Genomic DNA, 19010 nt, shown 5'->3' with positions numbered 1-19010 from the left:
AGTACTTTTACTGCAGTAAAACGTGAGTACGTATGTAAAACAAAGGAGACAAAGAGAATGAGGTGGTGTATTGTACATTGCAAGTATAGATGTTGACAGTTGTGTGCTAGTTTCTAAAAAGAAGTTGGAGCAGATGACAGGAAGTAGAGAGTCGGTCACCTGTTTGATTATCTGTGTCTGATAATAAAAAATAAACCCACACAGGTTTATTTTTAACTACCACAGGTGAAGGAAAGCCTGTCTGACCTGATAGTACTATCTGACCTGATTGGAGACTTATTCTCGTGGTAACGTTACGTTTCATGGTAAAAAATTCAAAGTTAAAATACAAATTTGAGTTGTTCAAATGTAAAAACTGTTCACAGATATTTTCTTTATACAAAGTTCAATCCGGTCATTTACAGAAAACCAGAGAATAGGAAACAGGATGTTAAAACTGATGTTTGTTTATAGTATATTTGAGAATAAACATGTAAATGTGATGGGAAGAATTCAGGTAATAAATTATGTCCTTCCATCTCACATGTGACTATGTTGTTAGTGCTCGAACACGAAGGCCCTGTTTAAACTCTAGCCTGAACAAACATTGTTAATGTTGGCATGCACATGGGGGTCTGGTGAAAAATGAGATATTTTAGGGGTCTAAATGGCTTTGGCTCATTTCTTGAAACAGTGTAAACATTCCCAAAGCCTGATTTGCATTGTTCAATATAGCTTTTATGATCCGATACAACACCATAACTCACCTGCAAAAGGTCAAAACACCTTTTGCACTGAAAACATTCTCCTCCTGTTTAAAAACAAACTTACTGTCTCATATAAAAAGTCACTGCCCTCAAAATGTTTGTCATTGTTTTGTTTTGGTTTTCATGTTCTGTGTCCAGGGGCCCGTTCCAGAAAGTAGGTTTTCCTGAAACTCTGAGTCTGTTAACCCTGAGGAGAGGGATACTCTGAGTTTTCTGAACCTTTAGTTACCATAGTAACTGACTCCTCATTCATGTCTCCGCCTTTCTCCGGAATCTGAACCAACTCTGAAAAAAATTGCTGTCCTTTCCTCGTCAAGTGATTCTACCAGCTTTACGTCGGGAGATCATTTTGATTACCTTTCCTTCCAGTCACATTAGATATTATCTAAACAATATTCTCCAACATTTTCAACATTTCATATTGCAGACATAATGCAGATTCTTTGCAGAGCTCTTTAGATTTTTTGCGAACAGGAGTTTTCTGAAAAAGGACATTTCTTTGTTGAAATCACTGCTTATATTTACTGTTTAATATGTGAAATATGATTAAAATAATATGCCTTAGTCTACATATTTGTGCAATATTTTTATGCTTAATTTTTTAGCTGAAGCCACTTTCTTTTTGTGCCTGTGGGGATTACACCAACTTTGTGAACCACGGGAGTTGGACCCCTGTCGCCCACGTTGCTAACCGTTACACTACAGTGTCACTCTGTGAAGCTGAAAATAAGGACTTATCACCGTTAGATTATTAACCCCCAGTTCATGTTTTGTTGTATTGTTTGTTTGTTATGGTCTTTTGTTTTTTAAGTTTCATAAAACATCTTTCATCAGTACCTTTCATATATTGAATGATTTGGGCATTCCTTTTTAAATGTAGAAGTCGTCACAAGGAGAAAATCTAGTAGAATTGTTTTTAAGATATTCAATATCGTTCTTCTTGTCAACAAAAATCATGTTTCGACTCGAACAACATGTTGGTTATTTTCAATCTGTGTGGGAGGAGCCTGTTCCCTGCAAGATCATTTCCCCTCTTCCTGAGGGAGGGACGGGATTCCCGGGCTGCGTTTCAATAACAGTTTGAGTCGCCTTCGCTCACTTGCCCTAAGCACTTGCCCTCGGGGGAATCCCCGCCGCCATCTTAAGGGCTGTTCCATTTCCCTGAACAGCTGAAGTGAACTCCGTGAGATCGACCCTTGAGGGCTGAGTGATCGAGTGAACAACGATGGCCACTTCAGAGCTGTATATCACCCACAATGCATTGCAGTGGTGCACGAAAAATATGTCCATGCGGTGGCGATAATGAACCTCAAATACCAGTGTCTGCTGTCTATTCACCACCAAGGAAGAAGAAGAAAGAAGAAAGTAGAAAATGAATTAAAATTAATTCATTTTCTTAAATTGTGCAATTAGACTGTCTGTTGCGGAGTTATGGCAGAGCCCACCGTTTACAAGTGTAAGTATATAAGCAGCCGTATTTCCATCCAGCGTAGAATACGTCTTCGTCTCAATGAAATGAGTCTCCGCATATTCTGTGTAATTTGGAATAGACAGTATAGTGCTACTCCAACAACGTGTGGTTGATCCATGATTGTCTGGGCTGTTAGTGAACGAGGGTAGGTGTGTTCCATTTACCTCTTTTACTCCCCCTCCGCCCTCTTTCCCTCCGCCCTCCAAGTGGCCTCCGTGTGACGTCATAGCAAGGGTTGAGGGCAAGTGAGCAAGGGCGACTCAAACTGTTATTGAAACGCAGCCCCGGTGTGACTGCCCACTGGACAGGGGCGGATCTACCGGGGTGGCATAGGGTGGCAAATGCCACCCTAAAAGAAAGCCTTGCCACCCCTGCTGCCACCCCAGTTTGCAGCAACGAATTCAAAGAAAAGTTATGTCCAATTTGACATTTACGAGCGCAAATTTCCAATGTCCGACTGCTGTGAATGCAGCACGAGATTACGTCAGATCAGCAAGACGCTGCATCAGAGGCGCCGGCACGACTCGCCGCCTCGCAAACGCTCGCGAAAATCTTCTAAACTGAATGTTGTCGATCTAAAATAAACACAGATTCAGCAACTGCATAGCTTCAGAAACACCTTCCGGTGAACTATTTTCGTAGAATAAGAGAAAGTTTCCAAACGAGCCGCCATGTTGGTCTGCGTGAACTCCGGAGCAGACAGGACAGCTGTGAAAGCGATCGTCCAATCAGGTGCAGCCATGAAGTGTGTTTGAAGTAGAGCGCCTGTCAATCATCCTCTAGTGGTGATTGACAGGCGCCCACCAAGCGTGCAATAGGCCTACTGGGAAGCGGCGCGTCCACTCGCGTTTAAAATCGCCCCTGTGGACACGCACCTGGAGCCAGGAGTCGCAAGGAAAGGAGGCACGGGAGGAAAGAGCTTAAAAACGGATTAACTATCTATCACAAAATTAAATAATAATGAAAGCACAGTGCTAGTATAGTTGCGATGCTGATTTTGAGATGATAAAAATCAGGTTGAAGAACGTTATTTCGCTAACTATACATGTAATGTTAGCTAGGTCTGACGTTAGTTCTGTGTAAAGTAGGCTAAGAAAGCTAATATTGATTCAACGTCTGTCAAGGAAAACATTGTACTAAAGTTACTTTGAATCTTACAGAAATGAAGAGATAGGTAGCATATTTAGTTTTTTCTCACCAAAGAAAAAGGAGAGAAAAATAGAAAATGATCTGAGCAAGGTAGACGGAGGAGATGAGGTGGAAGGAGAGAGAAAAGAGGTGGAAGGAAAGAGAGAGGAGGTGGAAGGAGAGAGAGAAGACGAATATGAGGTGGAAGGAGAGAGAAAAGAGGTGGAAGGAAAGAGAGAAGAGGTGGAAGGAGAGAGAGAAGGGCAACAGAAAGGTGACAGAGATAGAATACAAGGCCAAGGCGACCAGGGACAGGAGGAGGTGGGAGAACATCACAGCGGTCAAGATATAGAGGAGGGAGAGCATAAATGTAATGTAAATGGCAGCCTGTGCCCTTATGTAGTGTGTACATACTATTTCTCATCAAACTGTGATAACTGTGAGTAAATTCAGTATATATATAGACGTCTGCCATATGTTGCCACCCCTCAAAAATTCCTGCCCCCCTCTCGCCACCCCATACATATTTTTCTAGATCCGCCCCTGCCACTGGAGCAGAGTCTCCAGGGTGGGAGGGGCCTGAACCCACCTGGCCGTATTGAAACATGTAGGGGGGTTCGTGGGGATTAAAGGAACATGTGGCTTGTTGATGCGTTTTATTGGCGCTCTATGGAACAGAGGAAGAATATCAGATATTAGGAATGTTAGGAGATAGTCAGTCACTGCTGTTTAAACATGAAGAAAAACTAGAGCCTTTTGTGAGTCGCTGCTCTACAGTTTTTTCCCTGGTGATGATGAACAGTTGTGGAGAAAGTGATTAACAGGAAGACGCTCCTGTGAATTGAGTCACCAGCAGAAAGAGAAGAGATTAAAAATTTACATTTCTTTTTATTCAGTCATGTTGAGATACATTTACTGTACATTTATTGTCCATCAGCTTACATTTTTTCAAATTGTTTTGTAGTTTGTACAAGATTCCGGTTGGATAAAAAAAGGTTATAAAGAACAGAACAGAAACTAATGTGTGTGTGTGTGTGTCCACAGATCCTCTAGTGTGTTATCCTGACTGAACAATTTACAGTTATCAAATAACACACGCACACAGCGCTCGGATTCTTTGAGAGTTAGTAATTCCCGGGAAAAACATCTGACAGGAAGTAATGCATTCCGTGTGTGTGTGAGTTTTTGTGTGTGTGTGTGTGTGTGTGTGTGTGTGTGTGTGTGTGTGTGTGTGTGTGTGTGTGTGTGTGTGTGAGTTTTTGTGTGTGTGTGTGTGTGTGTGAGTTTTTGTGTGTGTGTGTGTGTGTGTGTGTGTGTGTGTGTGTGTGTGTGTGTGTGTGTGTGAGAGAGAGAGTGAGATGATTAAAATCTTGAACCTCAGGCTGACTCAGAGTGTGTGTGTCTGTGTTTGCTCTTCCATCTTTGTGAGGACCGACCCATTATTCCTCCTTATGACTTCATATAACTAAGCAGCGTTAATACAGTATGTATTTTATTATGTCATTTTCTAGGTGGACACAATATGTTTGTGTGTGATTGCCAGTGCAACGAGGAAGGGACGGGGATGAGAGAGAGAGAGAGAGAGAGAGAGAGAGAGAGAGAGAGAGAGAGAGAGAGAGAGAGAGAAGGATACATGCAGCAAGACAAACCAGCAGGGTCTCAAAATGAGGCGACATTTAATTCTCCCAAATTTGTGCAGGGAGAAGTTTAATATTATAGGAAATTGAATAACATTTCTCATAAAACTCACATTTAAAGAAACACAAATGTGTTTATTATTATCCAGTGAAATGAGTGATTTAGCAAAGAGAGTGAGTGGTATGAGATGCTGTATGTATGCATGGTAAATGGTAAATGGGCCTGCATTTCTATAGCGCTTCTCTAGTCTTTCCGACCACTCAAGGTGCTTCACATTACATTCTATATTCACAAACATTCATACACAGATGGCAGAGGAGCCGCCTGCCTATCAGGATCAAACTGTAACTCATTCACACACAGTCACAAATGGAAAAGCCTTTGGGGGAAATTTGGGGTTCAGTATCTTGCCCAAGGACACTTCAGCATGTGGAAATAGTACCTCTATATAGAGGTACTACTCTACTCACAGTAGAAGTGAAAGGGTGAGGAAGCATTTAAAAATACAAACTGTTCCTCAAACAACAATAGAACACAGACAGACAACAACATTGTTTAACCTTCATTATAATGAATAATATTATAATGATGTGGAAATTGGTTTGATCACCTGATGAGAAATAAGAATACAACTCCTAACAGAGCTTTAAGTAATTTATTCTATAAAAAGTCCAAAAACAGGCTAGCAGTCGCTACAGACAGACTGTAAACAGACAAAGTCTAATAAGTCAAAGCCCTCGCAAACAGGGTGTCCAAGCGGACCGCATCACCGACATACAGCTTCAGAGCAAACTATCTGGCCAGATAGGGGCAGACTCCTTAAGAGTCTGACCAAGTCTTCAGTCTTGAGAAGGGCTTTTTATACAGTTGTTTGTGACGTGTCATCAGAAAGCATTGTTCCGTTGTTTGTGTAGACGGAGAACTTTGTCCAGAATGTGGTGTTTGAACCACTCATCAGTGTCCATAGATCCATATTGACTTGCCAGCTGTGCTGGTGTCACAAGATGCATTTCACAACTCATGTAACACATGACATGACATTAGTGCAGAATACAGGTTACCTCATGACACTTGGAATAGTACGAGTTAAAACTACTCAAACTACTAATTATACTATATTAAACAATTCCCATCACCAAAAACGGACGCATCTCATTTTTTTAAAAGACTGATTGAAAGAAAAAAGTGGGAGGATCAGATTTTTCTTAAAAATGTAAAAACTTTATTAGGCCAACACAAACATCATTTAAAACAATTAATGCCATGACGCTGCAGCATTAACATACAAAGCAAAGAGCATACAAAGATTTCCAGTCAGCAGTCCCACTGATCAGATCTGTTCAAACATCAGTCAGAGGGTTTCCTCGTATCAGTACCGCTTCGTCTCCATCACAGTGGTTCTCCTTCTCACAGCCGACTCCAAACTGCTCTCAGTAGCCAGTGCATTTACATAGCTCTATATATATATATATATATATATATATATACTGTTTTTCAATATACCATATCAAGTTTGAGATGTGTATAACTACAAACATTTGGTTCCTGTTGAAACATGTAGGGAAGTAGCTTCTGTTCTTGATGAGAGGTGGTCAAGTTGAACCAGATGACTTATAGTAACAGTTTTTTTTCTGGACTTTTTCACTGACCTAAAGTGAATCACAGGATTGAATCAGATCAGCCCAGTAGCAAAATTAAATTTAAATAACCCGGTTTCAACCAGTAAAGGGCAGTCATTATATTAACAAAATATGTAGAATTCAAATACTTGAATTGTCAAGATGTTGACCTGAAGCAATCAGAAACATTACTAAATACCAAGATACAATGGATTTCAGCTGGAAAAAAGTGGTTTGGGGGGTTAGTTCCTGTTGGCATTGGTAGGTTAACTTTCCCACCGACAATAAAGAGCAGCCGCTTCCCTGGGCGTTTCTAAAGGAACTATTCCAGACTGAGCTGAACACTTAACTGGCTACTGAGAGTTTCGACCCTTTTCCACCAGATAATCCACAATCGACAAGAAATGTACATTCAAGCAACCAGGAACTTCTTTGGGCCGTTCGTGAAATGTTATGTTTAATGGTGGCATTTAACCAAAGCATGACATTTAAATGAAATAGTTTGAAATCTAAAAAAAGTCTGTAATTCTGCTCATTTAAGCTAAACTCATCATTTATGATTTGAAGGCTGGAGGGAATTTTCCAGGCAGCAAACGTTCAATTCTATTTCTCACCTCACAAGAGTTGAATATTGGTCGTCATGGTCTCGGCTGACCAGGCAAATTACAAGGTGATGTTTATGACGCTGCTGCTTTTCATATCCCCCTAAAAACATGGTTTCAAATCGTACTTATTCCTCTATAACGTTATATAGAATATATTTGTTCAGTATGTCGTGACCCCAAAAACCTCCACCTATTTATGGGCTTTTACTCCTCCTCCATATTTCATCATTAAATTTAAGTCTGCTTGAATCCACATTTGATCTGGTTGATCACTCAGGCTGATCAGCTGATCGGAGGGGCATTTTTGAAGCGGCCGCGCCTGTTATGCGTCTCGCAGAGGCCTTTGTTTGGCATTACGAAAAAAAAACGAATAATCTGCTGTCAGGATTGAGTGGATGTGGTTTGATCTGATTTGATATAAACCAAGTGTCAAGCAAAGACATCTGTAAATACAGTAGTTCTGGTAGAGAAAATGCTTTTTTAAATTGGATCCAACAGAGCAACACATGCTATGTGGAAGAGAAAACCAAGGTGAGCAGTAAAATGATCACTCTGTGTTTTCTATCATTACCCAAGGAACTGTAATAAACCGTAGTTTTTCTTTAAGATCCTTGTGTTTGTTTGACCAATAAGTGAAACCGTGAACTCCAGCAGTTCAGTCCCATGAAAAGGTTGACCTCAGCCACAGAGACTTTTTTTCTGAGGTAGGAACTGTGGCCCGAGGAATGAATTGAGATCAAGGTTCCTACAGTGGAAAACGTTCCGGGGAAAATGGATCTGGAAAAAGTTCTTGAGGTGGAAAAGGGTCTGACATGACAGGAATTCAGCTTGCACACAACAGGGGATGATTTTTTTTTTTACATATTTTCTTGGATCAACCAACAACAAAAAAACAGCTTTTTTTCAAATGAGAGTAAAAAACACAACAAATGAGGTTAATCAACACAATATTAGCTAATTTGTTCAGTAGTTCTTTTGAAATTTGGACCACAACATTTTTGTCTCCTCGTATCGTTCCAGTTTCAGTTCTGCTGTAGAAGCATTGAGCTAATTTGGCTGCAACATGGTTTTGATCTGCTTGGAGGTAGCCTCATCATTCAGATGTTTGGTCGTATACCTGCAGAGACGGAGCGGGCATTTAATATAATATAAAAAAACTAAAACATCACACTTATTACAATCTCAGGTCAGAAAAGAACCACCTTACTGATGGAGTTTAATAGAATAATGCCAAATGGAATTAGCTTTTACAGACAGAAATCTATAACGTCTGACACTTTGTTCATATTTGTGATGTGATTGTGGAGCATCAGACCTGAGAGCGTTGAGTAATCCCTCCACACTGCTGGGCGGCTGCTCCTTCAGCACTCTGATGCAGCCTTTCATCTGAAAAATAACGCCACAGTGAGTTCAAATGTGACTTGAGCAATCTAGAGAGATGTGGATCTCACAGGACAGATGCTGATCTTAAAGAATATGGTGCATCTCTGGAGATTAAACTAGTTAAAAACATGCAACATACACATTAATCCAGCAGTGATATTAATCCATAAACATCGTACTGGACTGTGTGGGTGGGTTTTAACTGCCATGTGGGGACATAGTGACATTGTGGGGACTCGCCTTTTCTGGGTGGCCAAAATGTGAACACTGCATATCCCCATAATGTAAATAATAACATTGTAGGATGGTTTAAGACATGGGGTTATGACTCAGGGTCATGGTTGGTTTCTGATTGTAATGTAAAGTGCCTTGAAGCTAGTAAGCCAGAAAAGCGCTACATAAATGCAGGTCCATTCTATTGTGTTGGCCTACAGACGTGGACTGTGGCTACACTAGAGGAGAGCTGGAGTCAAAAGGAGATGCAGGGGAAAAATTACGTAGAAATAAAATAAAGATTTCAGGAAAAAATGAAAAGATAAAGATTATTACATGGGTTATGGTATGTCAAACACCCCAACCATGAAGTGCTTGTGAAATGTCAGGACTTAACTGGAAATGCTACATAACACAGAATACTGTTGTGTTCTGAGTAGAAAAACATCATGACAAATGTAATATGTTTATGTCATTCAGAATATTAATAAATAAATGCATTCATTGAAACATGCTCATATCGTACAATACATGAAAATATTTGAAAACTGAAAAATAATATTAAAAATATTAAAAGGGGAAATCACAGCAATACAAATCTGGTGTACCTGGTATGGTTGTTAAGTGTCATCATGTCAAAATGTAATATAAAGGAATAATGAAAGGAAATATAAGCAGTGTTAATCCAAAAGCTAAACCGAACCATGCATTAAATAAGAGCTATATTAATAAGTGACGAATACAAAATTCAACAGGTGCTTCTCAAATATAGGTGCTGCGATCTTCAATAGGTCTGGAGCAAGGTGTTAGCTTAGCTAGGTAAAAAGTACAGTGAAGAGCAGGGTACTGTATTGTGACTCCTCCATAAATGATACACAAACACTTATATATTTATGCACATTTGCATAGTTTCTGGGTGACAAGGAATTAGAATGTTTCTTCAGTAAATTTCTTAATTTGGATTCATCAACCCCATGATTAGACACCATTTGAAGAAAAAAAAAGCTCTAAAAATGTAAAACACAGAATTTAGAAAAATTAAAACAGAAAACACGGAATTTGGGAAAAAAATTACATCTACTATATGTTAAGTGGAAGGACAAATAAGTAAGCAGATATGCTTAGTTGGAGATGGCTTTTGGTATTTTGCAGTTGAGGAGGCTCTCCTGTGGACTTGAAAGTGTCTTCTACTGGAAAATAGTAGTGAGGATCACTGGACAAGAGGGTCGGAAGACACGTGGTTTTTAAAGGAAGACATTGCATGTGTGTGTTGCCAACATACGTCTATATTGCAGGTCTTAACGAAGGCTCCGGCCGGGTGGACGTGGTCGTACAGGATGATGACGCCAACCATCACACGGAGGCAGAACAACACCGTCTCCTCACTGGCGAAGCGACTGCGATACTCCCTATACACACACACACACACACACACACAGTGTTGGTTCACGTCTGCAGGCAGCTGGGTGCTGCGATGATGCCTTCAGGAACATTTCAGGACTCACGGCGTTTCCAGCATCACTTTACACACGCTGGCCATCGTGCTCAGACAGTCTGTTGTGTTTTCAATCGGGACATCGGGATTCTGCAGCAGGACAATAAAAATGTCATTCCATAACCACAACAAGTAAACAAACCACAGAAGGAAGCTCTAAAGCTGTCAGATGGATGAGGTGAAGTTAAAAGTACAGTATTTTCTTGGGAAATGCAGTAAAGAATAAAGTAGCAGAAAATGGAGTACAAGTTAATACCTCGAATATTGTACATAAGTACTATATTTGTACATTCTTTCTAATAATAGTTTTAAAAATGCTACATATAAAATAGGATGTAACTTTTACTTTAATATAGAGAGAAAACATCATAGGAAATAGTTTGGAGTTTTGAAAATAATGTAGTATTAAAATAATAAACTGAAAAAATCATGATTTATCTGCTTTTCATTAGTTTCATCGATATTGGCAGTTGTTTTTTGTTACAAAGGGGAAGTTTTAGGGACCTTGGGGATTGAATTCTCATCTGTTAATCATTCTGGGAGTATTTTAACTTCCTTTACACATTAACTGTAGTGAGTGCGCCCCTTGCTGGAGGTTTCTGAAAAAAGACAACAGTCTACAGTCTTGCAGGATGATGCGTTCCCCATAAAATAAGTGTTTTTCTTTCTATAAATCAACATTGAACTTAAAACTGTTACATAAGACTTTCAGAATCACTCACAGCTTTTCAATCAATTATCAAAGCGAATGTTATTTTCAAGATTTTAATGGATGGAGCGTTTTCTGATTAAGACATGTGGTTATATACTTAGGTTTCAGGTACATTCTTTGCAAATGCAACATGGTCCATATCGTTGCTTTTTGCTATAGTAATATCACGCATGTTCATATCTAGGTGCAGATACGATAACGATATATCATTCAGCCCGAGTTTAAAATATTTTCTTGTGTAGCATTAAAGGATTACAAGTGCATTCATGATTATTATAATAAATTATTGTTTGTGCCTTCCTGCTGTTCACTGCTTTTCTTGTGTTTTTTTCAGTAACCAACAACCCAAAAATGATTCAGCAACCCTCAAAGTTCAATCAAAACATTATATATAAAATGAATGAGAAAGTTATCTGTTTAATGAATGGATCCATTGAGAACATGAATATACATAATCCATAAGAAGAAGTAGATGGACTCACGTCTGAGACGAACTTTGACGTGGCGTCACTTAGCGTCTTCAGCATCGGCGTGGCGCTGGCATAGAATAGAGACATCCGATTGGCCATCTCGTTGTTGACCTCATTTCCTGCATCTGCCTGGGGGGGATAAAGAAGCAGGTTGCCATGGAAACCCAGTCAACGATCAGAAACCACTATGTTTTCATCACATGACCTTTCCAGAGGATTATGAGGGATTAGAAAAGTGATATGGTTTCCCATTTGAGAACTTAATATTAAAATCTTTGGTCCTTTATTTTGAATTATAGAGGAGTTCCCAAAGTTGTCAAATTTTCAAAAATTAAAGTCACACATACATATGACATATTATGTCATTTATATAATTGAGTAAGTTACTTCCTGTTCTCTGTGTCTTACAGATAGGTTGTTGATCCGCATGCGGCTGATGGTCCGGCGGTAGTAGCTGAAGTCATTCTGGATGGCCGGGTTCGTCATCTGGAACAAAGACAAGGAGGACACCGACTTTACTCTCCTAAAAGTCCTGCATTGCGTAAGTATTATCAGAAACTGTTTAGGTTGTGATTCTGCAAAGAAATTGTCCCAGTGCGTGTCTTTTATTATTATGATTATTATTATTATTATTATTATTATTATTATTATTATTATTATTATTATTATTATTATATTATTAATATATTATTATTATTATATTATTATTATTATTATTATTATTATAAAGACAAGATTAAGAGGAGGAAGGAAAAGGGGCTAGAGGAGGTGCAGGAGGTGGAGGAGGGTCGTGAGGTAGAGGAGGTGCAGGAGGTGCAGGAAATGGAGGATATGCAGGAGGTACAGGAGGTAAAGGGGGGGGGGGGTTGTAGAAGAGGTACTGGGATGGAGGAGGTGCGGGAGATGCTGGAGGTGGAGAAAGAGTAGGAGTAAGAGGAAGTATAAGAGGTGCAGGAGGTGTCGGGGTTGCATGAGGTGCAGGATGTGGAGGAGGTGCAGGATGAGACCTTGAGCTCGTCGAAGCGCAGCGTGAAGTGCAGGATGTGGGCGAACTGACGAGCCAGAGCTTGTTTCTGCTCCAGGTGCTGAGTGGGAGTCGAACCAGAGCTGGTGAGGATGTCCAGGAGACAACGCAGACTGGACTCTGACGGGAGGGGGAGACAGGGGAGACAGGGGGAGAGAGGGGGAGACAGGGGAGACAGGGGGAGACGGGGGAGACAGGGGGAGAGAGGGGGAGACAGGGGAGAGAGGGGTAAGTTTCTAATAACCACAAATCCAGCCATCTTTCATTTGTCAATAAATCAAATAAACAGGACACATCGGCTGATGTGAACAGTGCCCCCTAAAGGCTGCAGTGTTCATTACGGCCACATGATGGCAGTGTTAGGGAACAGACAACCTGATTATTGTTATCAGTGATAGGGCTGTAAGTGTACAGGTTGTCCTCAGGGTGGAGAGAAGACTAGAGGGGAATAGAATTAACATGAAAAGGTTGTGTTCAGGTTCTTACCGAGCTTCTGGGAGAACTCATAGAAGGTTTTGAGTTTACCGACCAGAGGAACCACAGCTGACCAGGCCTTCTCCTGAACACCATCCACACCAGGACTCTGGATGGCCTGAACACACAACGGTAAAAGCCTCTTCATCTATTCAGATACTAATACCACACTATGAAAATACTGTGTGACTGTAAAAGTACTAATGCCACACTGTAGAAAGCACCGGTACCTGGCTGTCTTATTTATTTGATTTGATGATTTCATTTATTAAGATCGGCATGCGACCGAAGCAACACAATGGCTCGCCTTGGTGTGAAGGGGTTTTTGCTTCGTCTTACGCTTTCATGTACTGGTCCAGTTTTGGTCGGAGGACTCTATCCAGTCTCCAGGACTAGAACATCTGATCTGGACGATCTCACAGAGACTGTGTCGGCTTGCATCACGCTCTTGGAGGCCTTGGTCATAATAAACCATGGTTGCACAAATCAGTCAAACCCTGCATGTCTTTGGACTGTGGGAGGAAGCCGGAGAAAACCCACACGGGGAGAACCCACGCTTACACGGGGAGAACATGCAAACTCCACACAGAAGGAGCACGAACCCAAACCGGGAATCAAACCCGGGACCTTCTAGCTGTGAGGTGACAGTGCTACACATAACACCACCATGCAGCCGAAGGTTCATAATTCAGTACTTGCACAGTACCAATAACCCACATCCTAGGGGAGTCCCGGATGGGAATACAGTCCAAGAAGTGTCTGATCTCCCTCAACAACAAGTCTGACCATGAACTTTCTAATTTCAATGTCCTCGATTGTAGTAAGGAGCAGTCCGTCTTTAGGAATGTGGCTCCAGAGCAGAATCTGTTCGGGCTGATGAGGCCATGCTTCTTGAGCAAATGTCCCGGCCCTGTGAACAGGAAAGCTCCACAGTGCATTTATTTATTTTTTTGTTAAGGCTCCATAGTTTTACTGTAAGAGGTATTTAGAGTAAAAGTACTCCCCACTGTAGAAATATCCTGTTACATTAAAAGTAAGGAAGGGCGACTGTGGTTCAGGTGCTAGAGCGGGTTGGCCAGTGTTCGGAGGGTCGGCAGTTCGATCCCCGCCCTTGTCACTGTGTCATGATCACAAGGCGCGATATAAATGTATTGCGTGATATAAATTTAAGCGCGATATGAATGTAATTGTTTTTTGTTTTTTAATACCACACTGTAGAAATACCCTATTACAGTAAAAGTATAAATGCCCCACGGTGTAAATATCCTGTTACAGTAAAATGTTCCTTTAGTGTGCCAGTATAATCTGTATTTAACCGTATTTAAGTATAAAACTGTGATCATTCAACTATTCTATCATTGGATTATTATGACTCGGCATTAATGTAAATGCAGGATATTTCCGACAATAACATTAAGAGAAAGAACTCAAGTAAAGTACCTGAAATGTGTACTAATGTAGAGTACTTGAGTGGATGTACTTACCTGTCGTATCTCCTCTCCTGCTCCTCTGTAGGCCTGCAGGTCTTCCAGGATGAGCCGAGCCTCGGTCAGCACCTGGTTCACCTCCTCCCACACTGCCGTCTCCGACTGTGAGGGCTGAGCATCTATGGGGGAGACACACAAAGGGTCAGAGGTCAAACACACACACACATTTCTCCAATGTGTGTTTGTTTGTGGGTGCATCTTACTCTCAAAGTCCAGGAAGAAGTTTCCACCATTGTTGTCGATGTCTCTGGTTAACACCTTGATCAGATTCCCCATGCTGTCAACACACAGTTTGAACTTGTTTAGTTAGACAGTGACAGTGGGGACTTACTGATTAAAAGACACAGAAACTATTCAATGTCCTCTTTAAATGAACGCTTCCAGTTTCTTTTACTATTCTTATTCAACTGTTGTCTCTTTCACTTCCATCCTCCAGTGTTGTGTTCTCCATGTGCTGAACTAAATAACATTTATAAGGAAAGAGGACTTCATCAGACGTCTTAAACCTCTGCGATGATGACGGGACGTAGGACGTAGGCGACAATGGTGGGGTGGGATGAAGGTGAGGACAAGGGGACATAGGTGACTATGAGGAGACGTAGTTCATGCAGATGGAGTGGGATGTAGGTGACGACTCTCTTTATCAGCAGGAAGAGAAAGAAGGAGCGAGACCTGTTGTTAGTGTGAGTAACGTTACATCCTGGTACCCAACACACAGAGAGACCTGTTGTTATAGTAACGTTACATCCTGGTACCCAACACACAGAGAGACCTGTTGTTATAGTAACGTTACATCCTGGTACCCAACACACAGAGAGACCTGTTGTTATAGTAACGTTACATCCTGGTACCCAACACACAGAGAGACCTGTTGTTATAGTAACGTTACATCCTGGTACCCAACACACAGAGAGACCTGTTGTTATAGTAACGTTACATCCTGGTACCCAACACACAGAGAGACCTGTTGTTATAGTAACGTTACATCCTGGTACCCAACACACAGAGAGACCTGTTGTTATAGTAACGTTACATCCTGGTACCCAACACACAGAGAGACCTGTTGTTATAGTAACGTTACATCCTGGTACTGAACACACAGACATCGCAGCTTCAGAGAGTCTTGGGTGTGTCGTCTTTATAATTCCGTATCTTCACAGTCTTATACTTTAACTTTAGTGATGTATAAAATCAACTTTTAAATGACGAACATCACATGAGTATTTCATGGTCCAATTAAAAAGGGATCAAAAACGTATTTGCGACTCATCGTCGACTACCCTACATATTCTTTTCAAAGAAAGGTCCCACGGTGGTCCACTCTATTATTAAATAGATTTTCCACAGTGTGTAATCAGCTGAGAAGAATTGTGTTTGGTTACCTGAGAATGAGCCTTCTTATATCTACATACGGAGCCGGGTGTCATGTTTCTACAGTAGGCCTGAAGGGACAAACCAAACTCTGCTACGTTCACAATTTGGGAGAAGTTTTAGTTGGTTGCATTCTGTAAGCTCACCACAAGATGGTGCCAAATCCTACACACCGCACCTTGAAACACTCATTTATTTAGAAGAGTGTAACGTCTAAATATTGACAGAAACCAAACCAAAATGTGTGATAATACTGTTATTATCGAGCTGCCTGAAACAAACAGTCGATCAATCTTAACTCCTGCACAACAAAGACATTCAGTACTTCAAAATCATTTCATCAAACCCACAGAATTGTATCTAAAATCTGGCAGAGAAAAAGTTAGTAGACGGTAAAAAAAGCATGGAGGGTTTGAATAACAGCAATCCACTCTATGATGTCAAAGCTACTTACTGTAAGTGTAAAGGAAAACTAAGAGCATTCTGCTGAATAAAAGCACGCTGCTCTGCCTCGTCGGGTTTGTGAGCTGCGAACTGAAAGCAGCATCTTCTTGTTAGGAACAACTTGAAAAGAGGAAGTGATGAAGTCTCTGAAAGTTTGGCCTAAATTTAAAACACAGGAAGTAAAGCAGACCGAGCTCAGATCAGGTAAGACGCTGTAGAGCAACAACAACAGGTCTGAACTTCTCACACTGCAATGCTGCAGTTTAAAATGACTTTGTTACTTTTGTTGTTATTATTTCAGCACTTACATACAGTTAAATACAATAGATCAATAGATGAGGAAGTCAAACGAATTATTATAGAGCAGTTCAAGGTTGTAAAACATTTCTTTATGATTGATGCTTGTAAACACGGCAGAAAAAGCAGAAGAATTCAACTATGATACAGTTTATTGAACAACAAGTTGTTTTGAGCTGTATTCATTGAAAGCCTATATGTGTAAATCACTGAAAATATCTATAATTCATAGTTTTAAAACTTGTTGTGCTCTACAGACATAAATGAGATCAATTAAAGTTGCTCTGTTATGTTCTATATTAGAAATCTTAAACTGAGAAAAAAATGATTTTTCAGACAGTCTCACTTATATTTTTTACAAAATCTTTTTTATGATCTACAGACATTTATTTTATTATCATATATGACAAACATTTGAGAAGCTAAAACCAGCAGACATTTCTGCATATAATAATAATAATAATAATGTCTTTATGTTTCAAGCCAAATGTTGGAAGCTTTCAAATGTGAGACTATAGTTCAACGACCTCAAAGTGAATATATTTTCAGTTTTGCATCATTAATCAGATAAAAAACAACCTTTGAAGACGTTGTCTTCTGCTCTCAGTTATTGAGATCAATATTCAATGCATTTTCATGTTTTTTAGACCCAATGATTAATTGATAGTGAAAATAATGCAAACAATTATTTAAAGCTGCTGCTCCAAATGGAGAAAAAGTCAAGCTACTGATATTAAAGACTGGAGTACATGTCAGGAGGAATATACTTTTACTGCACAACATCCGGCAGTACCACATGCTTCACTTTCAATACTTCATATTAGATTTCCCTACATCTTCTTATTACAGTAATATCTGAGATGCAGTAGTTTTACTTGTAAAGGAGTATTTGTTAGCAGTGGAAGTAGCAAAACTAAAAATGATCATAATGCAGAATCATGTGCATTACTGGATTATAATCACTTGCATGTTGCAGCTGCGACATTAGTTCTGCTGTGTATCTCAACCTAGCCTCTAATAATACATCACCAATTAATAGCTGTTTATAGTTTGTTTATATAATATGTGCGAAGTTATTAAAGTTAGAGAAGTAAAAAGTGCATTGACCTCTGAGAGATAGCGGAGTAGAAGTGTAGATTAACAGGAAATGGAAATAATCAAGTAAAGTACAAGTACCTCAAAATGATACTTGTACAGTATTGGAGTAACTGTACGTAGTTATCTCCCACCACAGTGTGTTGCTGAAGTTATTGATACTTTATTTCAGAGAGTTATCTTTCTGTAAACTATTACAGCTGAAAGTCTACCGTTTGTAGTACTAGTACTTCACAGCTGTACTTGAGTATATGTAGCGTACTTACTACAGACACGGTGTCGTCACATACCTTCAGCAAAGCGCCGTGATGGTTCAATAAACTGATTCAGACCCGAACTTAAAACGTCAGACTCCTACCGAAATGACGTAATAATTGTAATAACACAGTAATAATGATGATAATGAACAGAATAAAGAGTTGAATAAAGAGTTGAAGCGAGTTCACACGTCAGTTTGTTCCTGGTGAGTCTGCAGCAGCAGTCTGCAGGACCTGACATGTCTGATCTGAGACCAGGATCCACCCAGAGAAGACGGACCCCCCTCCTGATCCACCACCACCTCCAGCCTACAACACCACCCACTCCCGCTCCTCACCTTCACTGATTGCAGATCGATATCTGCGGATCGATACCGTGTGTGTCGGGGCTCCGGTGTGTCCGCGGTGGTCCAGGTGTCTCCCTGCCGGCGGTCCGCCTCCTCTACATGCTGAGTGAGTGTGAACCCGGAAAACAGCCGCTCGGCGCTCCGTTAACTATAAAAGGAGTGATTTCCTCAGGAGGAACTGAAATCTGAGCCAATCAGCGAGCCGCTACAGCAGCAGCGGCAACTGTAACCTCACAGTCGGCCGACAGAGGCAACCTGAGCTCCACTGCAACTGCAACCGAGAGAAACGAGCGATTTTTGAAAACTGTATGGAAGTCTACTTTTTGATCCAAATTATTTGCTCAAAAAGTTTACATTATGATTGTTTTTTTTAATAAGGCAAAAATCTAAATTATGAAATAGTTAATCCAGATGTATCACCATAATCATAATGATTTATTCAGTAAAGCTGGTGAAATTTGACTGGGTAGGCCAATCTCATAATCCTGTTTAGAAAATATGAGAATATGACTTAATCATCTTCAATTTAAATGTCATGTTTCATTATTTTTTCTAAATTACCTTGACTTTAAATGTCATAATATTGTCTTAATGTCTTAATTTTGCCTTTAAATTGTCCATGACTCAAAAACTCTTTTTTGACTTCATATTTCATCATCTTGAATTGAATTTAGTATCTCATTATCCATCCATTGTCTACCGCTTATCCTGTATTCAGGGTCACGGGGGAGCTG

At 40.2% G+C, this 19010-nt stretch overlaps 2 protein-coding genes across 2 annotated transcripts in view; both read right to left on the bottom strand.

Annotated features, from left to right (window-relative positions):
• Positions 1-19010, bottom strand: part of LOC311012962 (uncharacterized protein) — a 324166-nt gene that overhangs the window by 201614 nt on the left and 103542 nt on the right. The window lies entirely within an intron of this gene.
• Positions 6183-18425, bottom strand: LOC311012211 (CYFIP-related Rac1 interactor B-like). Its single transcript, XM_084007576.1, has 11 exons — positions 18268-18425; positions 14669-14742; positions 14463-14584; positions 12991-13096; positions 12488-12624; positions 11889-11966; positions 11493-11609; positions 10309-10388; positions 10086-10212; positions 8523-8593; positions 6183-8324 (listed from the first exon to the last, which is right to left on the bottom strand). The coding sequence occupies exons 2-11, from the start codon at positions 14739-14741 to the stop codon at positions 8255-8257; spliced, it is 981 nt and encodes a 326-aa protein (XP_083863702.1). The 5' UTR covers position 14742; positions 18268-18425; the 3' UTR covers positions 6183-8254.

Source organism: Eutrigla gurnardus, assembly GCF_963514095.1.
Source record: "Eutrigla gurnardus genome assembly, chromosome: 4".
NCBI lineage: Eukaryota > Metazoa > Chordata > Actinopteri > Perciformes > Triglidae > Eutrigla > Eutrigla gurnardus.
This window is presented reverse-complemented; position numbering and strand designations above follow the sequence as displayed.

What these genes read in the sequence shown, in the direction of transcription:
- LOC311012211 (XM_084007576.1), bottom strand. Translation starts at nt 14,741, where the DNA reads ATGGGGAATCTGATCAAGGTGTTAACCAGAGACATCGACAACAATGGT. An exon ending in TGAGTTCTCCCAGAAGCTCG is followed by an intron (nt 12,625 to 12,990) that starts GTAAGAACCTGA and finishes CCCTCCCGTCAG; the next exon opens with AGTCCAGTCTGCGTTGTCTC. An exon ending in AAAGTGATGCTGGAAACGCC is followed by an intron (nt 10,213 to 10,308) that starts GTGAGTCCTGAA and finishes GTGTGTGTATAG; the next exon opens with GGAGTATCGCAGTCGCTTCG.